General features: G+C 44.0%; 2 protein-coding genes across 2 annotated transcripts in view; one reads left to right on the top strand and one right to left on the bottom strand.

Moving 5' to 3' along the window:
* LOC311148730 (secretory carrier-associated membrane protein 2-like) overlaps nucleotides 1-743 on the bottom strand; it is a gene marked incomplete at its 3' end in the record, with an annotated part of 41,042 nt that extends 40,299 nt beyond the window's left edge. Inside the window, exon 1 of the mRNA XM_084185704.1 lies at nucleotides 628-743. Coding sequence (XP_084041830.1) covers nucleotides 628-684 — 57 coding nt within the window. The 5' untranslated portion in view covers nucleotides 685-743. The remainder of the gene's footprint in view (nucleotides 1-627) is intronic.
* Nucleotides 744-1,142: 399 nt separating this feature from the next.
* Nucleotides 1,143-12,402, top strand: LOC311149257 (mannose-6-phosphate isomerase-like). The gene is made up of 8 exons (XM_084186362.1): nucleotides 1,143-1,210; nucleotides 6,625-6,752; nucleotides 7,737-7,937; nucleotides 8,204-8,345; nucleotides 9,238-9,444; nucleotides 10,036-10,209; nucleotides 10,722-10,930; nucleotides 11,338-12,402. Exons 1-8 carry the CDS (start codon nucleotides 1,195-1,197, stop codon nucleotides 11,548-11,550), a joined length of 1,290 nt encoding a protein of 429 aa, XP_084042488.1. The 5' UTR covers nucleotides 1,143-1,194; the 3' UTR covers nucleotides 11,551-12,402.
* The last annotated feature ends 1,091 nt before the right edge of the window (nucleotides 12,403-13,493 follow it).

The raw sequence follows: 13,493 nt of genomic DNA, 5'->3' as shown, positions 1-13,493 counted from the left end.
ACACACACATACACACACGCACACACACACACACACACATCATCATTGTTAAGCACACACACACACAAAAACCCCCTTCTCTTAGGCTGAACATCTGAAGACAGAGAACCCGACTCAGAGCTAATGCAATGGAGGTGACCTCGACCAACTCATCAGGACCAATCAGAAGATCAGAACTACTAGAATCAACCTACTTTATTTTATTGTATAAAATGTCAGCACACAATGTTTAGGGGCTCGCTCTCAGATATCTCCCTACGAGGTTGACGAACGGGTCCGTGCACGCTATTTACAGATATCTTTACCTCTGAATAAACTGCCTCATATTATACAATTATCCACCTTGTCCGAAAGTCTCTACTTGGTCTCCGTTCTCCAGTAAACTTGTGATCATCAACAATAGGCCCTACTTTGTAACCATTTAGCAGTCTTTGCTGAGAAAGCATAGTAGACTAACAGTCTTATTTATTAATTTGTAAGCTATTTACTTTATCAGATTTGTACTGTTACTTTTGCAACTTCCTGTATCTGAGAGAGATGGCGACACCCCACTCTGATTTGCAGACAATGGGGACAAATGAGTGGCTAACTTTGTATCAACTCGTGTGTAAAATAAAAGTGTATTACCTGGAAAGGGTTAATATTGGACGACTCTGCAAATGGGTTATCATCAAATCCCGACATTTTAATTGCGTTTTATAATATATCCTCAAAGTATAAACAATATAGTCCTCCTATCGCTTGCTATGCTCCGCTTTTTCTTTCACCGGTTATTTCCTCAAATGGAGTTAAGTGCGCGCGGACGTCGGCTACATACGAGAATTACAGTTACGTCAGTTGGATAGTCAAGTAAAGTGCGCCACCTGTAGATCAAAATAGATGTTTTGGGACACAGATGACTGCGATTTATTTAATACCAAATATACATGTTTTTAATACCAAAATGAGGACACAATTCAATATGTATTAATGGCACTAGCAAGGCCAATAATTAAAAACACAATCATTTGGAAACATTCTCTAAGCTAATGTAGCTTCAGTTAGATTATTTTTTTTAAATATATATATATATTTTCATTTGAACAAAACTATAGCAGAGAAAATATAGAAATACATGTGGTTTGAAAGTGACAAGGGATGAGCTGCAAAGTGTATCATGACGTCAGAACTACTGTGGAAGCCGACGTTGCAGCCATGGAGGAAGTAAGAGGTGAGACCTATTTATCGTTTTTGTATTGATTTAATCCGTAAAATATCCTAAACGACACTTTCACATGTAGCGACAATGTCGCCAATATAAAATGAATCAAAAAGAAGTGCGTGTTTACGGCGTTTGATATGAAATAAGGTAACTTTAGTTCGTAAGCGTCCATTGACATCGATAACAAACACAGCACGCAAGCGTACCTTCGTAAAGCACACACAAGTTCATTATTTCTCATGTATTTTTAAGTATTCTGAAAATACAAACACATGACTCATACGACACACATTCATATATTCCATTCAAATGGTTGTTTGGGTTCAATAACCTTATTGCCAGACGATATCGACCCTGCCGTTGCTTGTTTACACTGAGCTGCACTGAGGTCAGAACGCAATCATAGTTACATTTTACATTTTAGTCATTTAGCAGACGCTCTTATCCAGAGCGACTTACAGTTAGTGAGTGCATACATTATTTTTCGTATTTTTCATACTGGCCCCCCGTGGGAATCAAACCCACAACCCTGGCGTTGCAAACGCCATGCTCTACAAACTGAGCTACATCCCTGCCGGCCATTCCCTCCCCTACCCTGGACGACGCTGGGCCAATTGTGCGGCGCCCCATGGGTCTCCCGGTCGTGGCCGGCTACGACAGAGCCTGGATTAAAATCAAATCAAATCAAATTGTATTGGTCACATGCGCCGAATACAACAGGTGCAGACATTACAGTGAAATGCTTACTTACAGCCCTTAACCAACAGTGCATTTATTTTTTACAAAAAAAGTACAAATAAAACAACAACAAAAAAAGTGTTGAGAGAAAAAAGAGCAGAAGTAAAATAAAGTGACAGTAGGGAGGCTATATATACAGGGGGGTACCGTTGCAGAGTCAATGTGCGGGGGAACCGGGTAGTTGAGGTAATATGTACATGTGGGTAGAGTTAAAGTGACTATGCATAAATAATTAACAGAGTAGCAGCAGCGTAAAAAGGATGGGGTAGGGGGGCAGTGCAAATAGTCCGGGTAGCCATAATTAGCTGTTCAGGAGTCTTATGGCTTGGGGGTAGAAGCTGTTGAGAAGTCTTTTGGACCTAGACTTGGCACTCCGGTACCGCTTGCCGTGCGGTAGCAGAGAGAACAGTCTATGACTAGGGTGGCTGGAGTCTTTGACAATTTTGAGGGCCTTCCTCTGACACCGCCCGGTATAGAGGTCCTGGATGGCAGGAAGCTTGGCCCCAGTGATGTACTGGGCCGTACGCACTACCCTCTGTAGTGCCCTGCGGTCGGAGGCCAAGCAGTTGCCATACCAGGCGGTGATACAACCAGTCAGGATGCTCTCGATGGTGCAGCTGTATAATTTTTTGAGGATCTGATGACCCATGCCAAATCTTTTCAGTCTCCTGAGGGGGAATAGGCTTTGTCGTGCCCTCTTCACGACTGTCTTGGTGTGTTTGGACCATGATAGTTCGTTGGTGATGTGGACACCAAGGAACTTGAAGCTCTCAACCTGTTCCACTACAGCCCCGTCGATGAGAATGGGGGCGTGCTCAGTCCTCTTTTTTTTCCTGTAGTCCACAATCATCTCCTTTGTCTTGGTCACGTTGAGGGAGAGGTTGTTGTCCTGGCACCACACGGCCAGGTCTCTGACCTCCTCCCTATAGGCTGTCTCATCGTTGTCGGTGATCAGGCCTACCACTGTTGTGTCGTCGGCAAACTTAATGATGGTGTTGGAGTCGTGCCTGGCCATGCAGTCATGGGTGAACAGAGAGTACAGGAGGGGACTGAGCACGCACCCCTGAGGGGCCCCCGTGTTGAGGATCAGTGTGGCAGATGTGTTGTTACCTACCCTTACCACCTGGGGGCGGCCCGTCAGGAAGTCCAGGATCCAGTTGCAGAGGGAGGTGTTTAGTCCCAGGATCCTTAGCTTAGTGATGAGCTTAGAGGGCACTATGGTGTTGAATGCTGAGCTGTAGTCAATGAATAGCATTCTCACGTAGGTGTTCGTCTTGTCCAGGTGGGAAAGGGCAGTGTGGAGTGCAATAGAGATTGCATCATCTGTGGATCTGTTGGGGCGGTATGCAAATTGGAGTGGGTCTAGGGTTTCTGGGATAATGCTGTTGATGTGAGCCATGACCAGCCTTTCAAAGCACTTCATGGCTACAGACGTCAGTGCTACGGGTCGGTAGTCATTTAGGCAGGTTATCTTAGAGTCCTTGGGCACGGGGACTATGGTGGTCTGCTTGAAACATGTTGGTATTACAGACTCAGTCAGGATCTCTAGTGGCACAGCTAGCACTGCGATGCAGTGCCTTAGACCACTGCGCCACTCGGGAGGTAATGGAGTTAGTTACATTAACATTTACATTTACGTCATTTAGCAGACGCTCTTATCCAGAGCGACTTACAAATTGGTGCATTCACCTTATAGCCAGTGGGCTAACCACTTTACAATGTGTTCTTTTTTTTTCTTTTAATTTTGGAACAGGCAGTCCTTCCCCGGGAGGAAGAGCAGCTCCGTCTTGCCAAGGTTCAGCTTGAGGTGGTGATCCGTCATCCATACTGATATGTCTGCCAGACATGCAGAGATGCGATTCGCCACCTGGTTATCAGAAGGGGGAAAGGAGAAGATTAGTTGTGTGTCGTCAGCGTAGCAATGATAGGAGAGGCCATGTGAGGATATGACAGAGCCAAGTGACTTGGTGTATAGCGAGAATAGGAGAGGGCCTAGAACTGAGCCCTGGGGGACACCAGTGGTGAGAGCACGTGGTGCGGAGACAGCTTCTCGCCACGCCACTTGGTAGGAGCGACCGGTCAGGTAGGACGCAATCCAAGAGTGAGCCGCGCCGGAGATGCCCAGCTCGGAGAGGGTGGAGAGGAGGATCTGATGGTTCACAGTATCAAAGGCAGCAGACAGGTCTAGAAGGACAAGAGCAGAGGAGAGAGAGTTAGCTTTAGCAGTGCGGAGAGCCTCCGTGACACAGAGAAGAGCAGTCTCAGTTGAATGACCAGTCTTGAAACCTGACTGGTTTGGATCAAGAAGGTAATTCTGAGAGAGATAGCAAGAGAGTTGGCTAAAGACGGCACGCTCAATAGTTTTGGAAAGAAAAGAAAGAAGGGATACTGGTCTGTAGTTGTTGACATCAGAGGGATCGAGTGTTGGTTTTTTGAGAAGGGGTGCAACTCTCGCTCTCTTGAAGACGGAAGGGTCATAGCCAGCGGTCAAGGATGAGTTGATCAGCGAGGTGAGGTAGGGGAGAAGGTCACCGGAGATGGTCTGGAGAAGAGAGGAGGGGATAGGGTCAAGCGGGCAGGTTGTTGGGCGGCCTGCAGTCACAAGTCGCAAGATTTTATCTGGAGAGAGAGGGGAGAAAGAAGTCAAAGCATAGGGTAGGGCAGTGTGAGCAGGACCAGCAGTGTCATTTGACTTAACAAACGAGGATCGGATGTCGTCAACCTTCTTTTCAAAGTGGTTGACGAAGTCATCCACAGAGAGGGGGGGGGGGGGGGGGGGGGGGGGGGGGGTTAGAGGCATATACCGTTGCTAATAGCTACTCGCCAGCTAGTCCCGGTGGTGGGTTAGCTAGCTAGCTTCGTGCTACGCTGGGCACAGCCGAATACAATACTAACCTACAATAATTACATACAACAACCCAAATAACTACCCACAATACCTAACTACAATCTAAATACATAGTTTAAGCCTTACTCGACAAAGCCCAAGCTATGTGTAAAGCCAAGCTTACCCGACGCCAAGCTTACCCGACGACCTCCCCGACGTGCTAACAATGACTGTGATCTGCAATTAAGACACCTTGGAGCCTGGCGTGAGATATGGGTCGGTGAACGTATCTCAATGAAGGGATGGGATATGCCACTGTACTCCAAATTGTACCTTTATCTACACTGCTCCATCGAGAAGATTGAAATACTGCTGGTTTTCCTGGAAAACTGCCCTTTTCTTCCTCATGTTAGCTAGCAGTAGCCACTGCAGCCATTTTGGAATGGCAGTGTCAGCCAATCAGCTTCTTTGTTGCCATTCCAGAAAGGCTGTTTTTCTGACCTCAAATCAAATCAAATCACATTTTATTTGCCACATGCGCCACATACAACAGGTGTAGACATTACAGTGAAATGCTTACTTACAAGCCCTTAACCAACAATGCCGTTTTTTAAAGAACAAGTTTTTTTTTTAAACGGGGGTACCGGTACAGAGTCAATGTGCGGGAGCACCGGCTAGTCAAGGTAATTGAATAAGAAATACTGCTGGTTTTCCTGGAAAACTTCCCTTTTCGTCCTCATGCTAGCTACCAGTAGCCACAGCAGCCATTATGGAATGGCACTTGGTGTTGAACAAAGGAGCTGATTGGCTGACACTGCCATTCCAAACTCATAATTTGCTGCTGCTCTGTTCTTTATTTTACTTGTATTATGATCTATCCTGTTGCCTAGTTACTTTACCCTGCCTTCATGTACATATCTACCTCAAATACCTTATTATTTATCTATCCTGATGCCTAGTTACTTTACCCTGCCTTCATGTACATATCTACCTCAAATACCTTATTATTATCTATCCTGATGCCTAGTCACTTTACCCTGCCTTCATGTACATATCTACCTCAAATACCTTATTATTATCTATCCTGATGCCTAATCACTTTACCCTGCCTTCATGTACATATCTACCTCAAATACCTTATTATTATCTATCCTGATGCCTAATCACTTTACCCTGCCTTCATGTACATATCTACCTCAAATACCTTATTATTATCTATCCTGATGCCTAATCACTTTACCCTGCCTTCATGTACATATCTACCTCAAATACCTTATTATTATCTATCCTGATGCCTAATCACTTTACCCTGCCTTCATGTACATATCTACCTCAAATACCTTGTACCTCTGCACATTGATCTGCTACTGGTACTCTCTGTTTATAGCTCCTCATTGATCTGCTACTGGTACTCTCTGTTTATAGCTCCTCATTGATCTGCTCCTGGTACTCTCTGTATATACTGTAGCTCCATTCTTGTCTATTTTATTTTTAAACTCTGCATCGTTGGGAAGGGCTCTTAAGCAAGCATTTCACAGTAAAGTCTACACCAGTTATATTTGGCGCATGTGACCAATAAAATGTGATTTGATTTTAATTTGGAGTACAGTGGCATATCCCATCCCTGCGTGGAGGTACGTTCTCTGACCCATATCTCGCCACGGCTCCATGGTGTCTTAATGTAACCATGATTGCGTTCCAACCTCAGTGTAAACCAGCGTAACAATGGGGTCGATATCTTCTGGCAAAATAACCTATAAAGTAGCTGATGTTTTGCTTTCAATGAATGTTGCAGTGCAGAGGGACTTAATCAAAAATGAAAAATTATTGACTGTGGCACTGTTTTCTCATTTTACAGTATTTCCACTATCCTGTGCGGTACAGAATTATGCATGGGGTAAGGTTGGTCTGGACAGTGAGGTGGCCAAACTGGTTGTTGGTGGGGATACTTCAACTGTCATTGAAGCAGACAAACATTATGCTGAGGTAATTTTTTTCTTGAGGTCGGGGGGCCGGAACATAATTAAGCAATAAGGCCCGAGGGGGTGTGGTATATTGCCAATATACCACGGCTAAGGGCTGTTTTTATTCACGACGCAACGCGGAGTGCCTGGATACAGCCCTTAGCCGTGGTATATTGGCCATATACCACAAACCCCCCGAGGTGCCTTATTACTATTATAAACTGGTTACCAACATAATTAGAGCAGTAAAGATAAATGTTGTCATACCCGTGTGATATACCGATGCTGTTAGCCAATCAGCATTCAGGGCTCGAACCACACAGTTTATAATTACAAATAATTTGTAGACTGCAAGAAGCCCCCAAATAGATATAATGTTTGACTAAAACATAATCATTTCAAACCTTGTTTGCGTTTGTATACCATCACGTGTCTCTCTATTATGCGTGGGAATACTTGGGAACACATTTCTTAAATTAAAATCATTTGCTGGTATTTTGACAGTCTTATGTCCAACAAAAAAAATTAAAAATAAATGCTCAGAAAACTTGGGGGGCCAAATAAAACCACCCGCCAGTTGGGGAACCCTTCAGTAGGGTGTAGCGCGCCACGTAGCCTAGTGTATAGAGTGTTGGGCCAGTAACCAAAAGGTTGCTTGTGAAAAATCTGTCTGTGCCTTTGAGCAAGGCAGTTAACCCTAATTGCTCCAGGATTGCCGTTGAAAATGGCTGAACCTGGCCGTGAGCCCACTCTCTGAGGGTGTCTCAGGGGGAGTTGCGATGTGCAATAAGGAGTTATTTTCCTCCCTCCAATGTGTTATTCCTGTCCTGCAGATTGGTTTTCACTGGACCCTTCAGGACTTTGGCTGAAAGTCTCTTACTCTCAATGCCTGGCTTGTCACAAGTCATTATTTATTTAGCTATAGTGTTTGTCATAAAAAAGTACAATTACAAAAAATAAACTCCTCTTGGTCAGTAATGAGGCCCCACCTTATGTCTTCCATCAGCTGTGGATGGGCGCTCACCCAAAAGGAGACGCCCTCATCAAGGACAACAGGATAGCCCAGAGGACGCTGGGCCAGTGGATCGCAGACTACCCAGCATGTTTGGGGTCAAAGGTCAAAGACACTTTCCAGGGCCAGCTGCCCTTCCTCTTCAAGGTCCTGTCGGTCAACACCGCTCTGTCCATACAGGCCCATCCCAACAGGGTAAGGGTTCATAGGACACACTGTAGCAAAACATTTTGCAGCGGAAAACGTTAACAAGCGTTTGTTATTGGACAAATTCAGATTGTATCGCCCCTTTGTCTTTCGTTCAGTGGCTACTAAATAACCCTGAAACCAAAGAAAGGGGAGGAGGGGTTTACATTTATTTATCTCAAGTAGAAATTGTGTGTTTTCTTGATTTGATGCATTCTGAATTTATTTTCATTTTGGTAATCACATTGTCCTTCCCCCATTGGTCCACACACCAGGAGTTAGCTGGACGTCTCCATGCTCAGTTTCCAGAGCATTACCCTGACAACAACCACAAGCCTGAAATGGCCATCGCACTTACTCACTTTGAAGGCCTCTGTGGCTTCAGGCCTGTGGAAGAGATCATTGGCTTTCTCAAATGTGAGTGGCATACAGGGCATAAATGCGGGTAGCTTTAGGTATTGGCGGGTAAGATTGTCTATCTGCAGGGCTCTACAGTGAGAGCATCACATTCACAAATACAAATAGTCAAAAGTCAAGTATGAGCACGTGCGACTTGCGATTTATTGTAGAAAAATGCTGCAGTAGCTGTTTTCAAAGTTTTTATGCTGTTTTGTTTCATAGCTGCTAATCGCACAAAGACATACGAATCCTATGTCCCACCTCGCGTAGTAACACTGCTTGGCAGGAGAGCTCTGCGCTCTGAGTGAAGTGCTGATAGATTCATTTTTGGAGGCGCTGCGCACAGGCATAAAAGTAGGTCTAATTTACTCAAAAGTCTACAATGTGATACTTTGTCCTCGTGTTTCTTGGCTATTTACATTGTTTTGTTCACAAGCTCAGTTGTTTTTCAACGTTAGTTTGAGTTTGCTGCCTCAACTGATAGTGAAGAGACGCCCTAGTCAGAACCCAAATCTCTCACACACCTGACACCACTGGAGTGGCCCCATTACCACGGTAACCTCCCGCCCTTAAAGGGGCAGCTGAACATTTTGTCTCAAGTGACATTTTGGTTTAAAGACTCCGGTCACAAAAAAATAAATTAAATTGAGCAATATACCACATTACTTCTTACTAATACATTTCTTGTTTTATAAACATTACAAATCATGGGATTATTTATCTATTGATTTGTGTAAAAAATATTTTGGCTGGTAAAAAATCTATCACATCTTGCAGACTGTCATCGTTTCATATTCCATGTTTTAAAATCTATTCAACCGCTCAGTTCAGTGATTTCCTTCACTTTAAGATAAAGTAGAGATCAATGACACTCAATTATCCTTTAAAGACAATTGAAGTGTGTTAATAGTGAGTGTCAGTCTGTCTGCGTGTCCATCTGTCCCAGAGTTTCACGCCCTAGTCGGAGATGAGGCTGCACAGGAGCTGCAGAGCAGTATCGGGGAGGCGCGCCGCATCTCGCTGGCCCTCAAGAAGTGCTTCACCCGCATGATGAACTGTGAGAAGAAGGTGTTTGTGGACCAACTCAACATGCTGGTGAAAAGAGTCACTGAGGATGGTGAGCATTATACAAGTATTTTATTTTTGTGACACCTTACACTTCCTCGTGTAGCTAGACCCCAACTAGCCTGGTCCCAGATCATTTTGTGCTGTATAGCCACATTCTGTGGTTATTGGCATGACAACGACCAAATGAGTTGGCAAAAAAAGCACAAAACTGATCTGTGACCAGGCCAGGCCCCAACTTTCTTTGCGAAAAGCTCCAATGAAGTGTTCTCTTTATACAATCGATAATACATGACTATGAATGTGGGTCTAAATTATATTCTCCTTGCGATTGTATATTTTCTACAGCATAATGCTCAGTCATGTTTTCCAAAGGACCTCTTGCACCAATACATCTTTGTGTGTGTAATAGTCAACCATTTATCCAGGTTAGTCTTCTTGAGATACGCGTCTCTTTCACAAGAGAGACCTGGGTTGTGTTCAATAAGCACTAAACAGGGAGAGAAAAAAAGTGACTCAAATAGGGAGGTACTTGTCCAATAAGAAACACTCATTTTCTGTAGCAAAACAGTTTTCGTTGCATGTTCTAATGAACGTGTCCCTGTGTTAAAGGCTTTAGTTGTACCTGTTGTACCCCGTTCAGCTGCTGCAGGGAAGGACACACCGGGCAGTAACGGAGAGCTGCTGCTCCGCCTCCACTCCCAGTATCCGGGTGACATCGGCTGTTTCTCCATCTACTTCCTGAACCGCATGGTGCTGGAGCCCGGCCAAGCTATGTTTCTGGGAGCCAATGAGCCGCACGCGTACCTCTATGGAGGTCAGGGGTCAACCAATCAGCTTCTTGGAAAGAGTTAACTAGATGTGTTAAAGTAGTGTATTGATGAGGATAATAATAAAACTATAGGTTAGCTATTGTTTATTGGGGTGGTAATGCGCACATCCATAAAAACACTTGTCCCTGGTGCTGGATTAGTCAGAGGATAATGTAGAACTAAAAACGAATCCTCACTGGTATATGGTCCCAAAGTGTAGAGCCTTTAACTGATTAAACTTTGGGAGCTATACCAGTGTGTATGTTTTTTAAAATCAATAATAAGATCAGCTATTGAAATACCTATTGAATCTTATGATACATTTATGATACCTTTTATAATATGACGTATTATATGTCTTTATTATATTCATTATAGTATTTTATGTTATGTAAAGTTACAAAGAATCTCAAATACAGAACTGTGATAATTCTCTGAATCTTTTTTTGAAAATTAACTTGAAAGAAGGCATCCTATCCTGTCTCTTTCTCACCCTATCGCTCTCCATGCTATTCAGACTGCGTCGAGTGCATGGCCTGCTCAGACAACACGGTGCGCGCCGGTCTGACGCCCAAGTTCATCGATGTCAGCACCCTGTGTGAGATGCTGAACTACAGCCCGGCTCCGGCCAGCACCAAGATCTTCCCCTCCATGCAGGACCCCTCAGATCCCTTCGTCTACCTCTATGACCCCCCTGTCCCCGACTTCACTGTCATGAGGATACAGGTATTTACTTATTTAGCCTGGTCCCAGATCTGTTTGTGCTGTCTTGGCAACTCCATTGATCATTGTCACGCCAGACAACACAAACAGATCTGGGAGCAGGCTTCAATCAGTGTGTCTAATTGCAGCTTTGATTATATGCCTGTGTTTCTATATCAATTATACTCCGCCTTGACAGTAATCTCTTGTTTGAATGGTTCTCTTGTAGTAAGCCGTTGTCATATTTGTTCCAGTGTGGCTCATATTATGTAAAATGTAGGCGTCCCATGTAATGTTCTCTCCCTTCTCTCTTCCTCCTCCTCTCCCTACTCAATCTCTCTCCTGCCCCCTACTCCCTCTATCTCTACCTCCTTCTCCTCCATCCCTGCTCCCCCTCTCCTCCCCCCATCCCTTCCTCTCTCCCTCACCAGGTACCAGTCTCTGTCAAGCAGTACACGGTGGCCCCGGTGGACTGTGCGGGTATCCTGCTGGTGATTGAGGGTGAGGCCACTGCCACCTCTGCCCTCTCTGACATCACCCTGAGGCGGGGTACCGTCCTCTTCATCTCAGCCAACGAGAGCGTCTCCCTGCACGTCACCTCCCCCTGCGGAATGACCATGTATCGGGCCTGCAGTCTCCTGTAGCCCCGAGCCTTCTGATAACGTTTATCAATATTTCCTTCCAACGTCAACCCAACCTGTGGTTCTCTGTGCCAGTCTCCATGCCAGTGGTGATAGACTGAAGATGGGCTACTAACGGTTTTAGCTCCGGTCTATGTGTGGTTTCCTTCTTCCATTCCTCTTTCTCAGACCCTGATAGGTACAGTAACAGCTAGTGTGTGATATGCCCTTATGGTTAGTCTACTTGCTGTGGTCCTCTCATTCTGCCCATGTTTGTGTGACCGTTTCTAGAGTATCGAGGCAGAGTGATTATGGAGTTTACATTGGTACAGTATGTCTCAACTCACCTCTCAGTAGAACTGTCACATACTGGGTATTATTGCTGATTGAGCATGTTCTAATGAATGACCTTGTAAGCCAGAATTATATATATTTTTCCAGGGCAGTGGGTGAAATCTTCTGTTTAATATGACTGCTTTTAAGACAATACATCATATGACAAAAAACAGTATTTTAACATTAACATATCAGCTGTATTGGGAACATTTGGCATTTAGAGTGCTGAGATCCCTATGCATGTTTGTGGCACGAAGTCAGTCACAGACTGCAATGTAGTCTACAAACTCTCAAACACGTACAATACCATTCCCTAAAGGTGAAATTCTTTATGACCCAAGTTTTGCAATGTAGCCGTAACTATTGAAGTTGTATATTATAGTTTGTTATTCCAAGACTGTTGGTGATTTCATTTTACATGATGAGAATGTTTCTTCCAATAGAGGGCATGGTTTTGCATTTTTGACTATAGCCTATGACTAGCATGGATCTCTACAGAGAGCGTCTATATGTGAATAAAAAAAATCCCCATTCTGTACCAATATGCTTTGAGTGCTTTCATTGGGATCTACATTTTTTACATGTTTAGTCATTTAGCAGACGCTCTTATCCAGAGCGACTAACAGGAGCAATTAGGGTTAAGTGCCTTGCTCAAGGGCACATCGACAGATTTTTCACCTAGTCGGCTCGGGGATTAGAACCAGCGACCTTTCGGTTACTGCCACAACGCTCTTAACCACTAAACTACCTGCCGATCTAATCCCCAGAGTGAAGAGTTGTGCTCAGTATATTGAAAACAGATATTGCAGATGGGAACAACGGGGCGGATTTTTGCTACTTTGCTGAAACGGTCGTCCCCCGGGCAACAGTGATAATACAATGCATTGTTTATGTATTTACAGATATTACCTGTAGGATTACATTCTTACAGAGGCCACACCCAAAAACGAAATGAAAACATTGTTTACAAAAAATTGAGGGTCTTGATTTAAATCTGTAGCACAGAAGATCGGCATTGTAGCGCGGTTAAAATGTATAGGTAATTTCCGATTGATTCGACAAATGTAGCATTTACCGTGAATGCAGTTTAACGTTGCCTTTAAATGTCAATAGCGCTATAACGCTGATCTCTTCCCACACTGAGTGCAGTTACACAAATCAGTGTGAAGGCTTAGAGGATCTCATGCTGTTGAAGGAATATGGCTACAGGTTCACCTGCCTCACCTAAAGCCCATTCTGGTGGGAAGCTGCTATAGACCACCGATTGCTAACAGTCAGTATCTGGATAATATGTGTTGAAATGCTTGATAATGCATGTGATATCAACAGAGGTATATTTTCTGGGTGACCTAAATATTGACTGGCTTTCATCAAGCTGTCCACTCAAGAAAAAGCTTCAAACTGTAACCAGCGCTACCAGAGTATTTACAAACAGAACAGGAACTAAATCATCCACGGGTATTGTATCTTTACTAATGCTGCAGAACTCTGCTCTAAAGCAGTATCCAGATCAATCGGATGTAGTGATCACAATATAGTAGCCATATATATTTTTTTAAAGTTCCAAAGACTGAACCTAAAATAGTGTATAAGCGATCATACAAGATGTTTTGCAATGATTCCTATGTTGA

The sequence above is a fragment of the Coregonus lavaretus genome (assembly GCF_964263955.1).
Source record: "Coregonus lavaretus genome assembly, chromosome: 21".
Lineage (NCBI taxonomy): Eukaryota > Metazoa > Chordata > Actinopteri > Salmoniformes > Salmonidae > Coregonus > Coregonus lavaretus.
Note: the sequence above shows the minus strand (reverse complement) of the source record. Positions and strands in the feature narration are given on the sequence as shown.

Excerpts from the sequence above, each read along its gene's own strand:
- LOC311149257 (XM_084186362.1), top strand. Across the intron at positions 10,210-10,721 it reads GCACGCGTACCTCTATGGAG|ACTGCGTCGAGTGCATGGCC; the intron begins GTCAGGGGTCAA and ends CATGCTATTCAG. Across the intron at positions 10,931-11,337 it reads TCACTGTCATGAGGATACAG|GTACCAGTCTCTGTCAAGCA; the intron begins GTATTTACTTAT and ends CTCCCTCACCAG.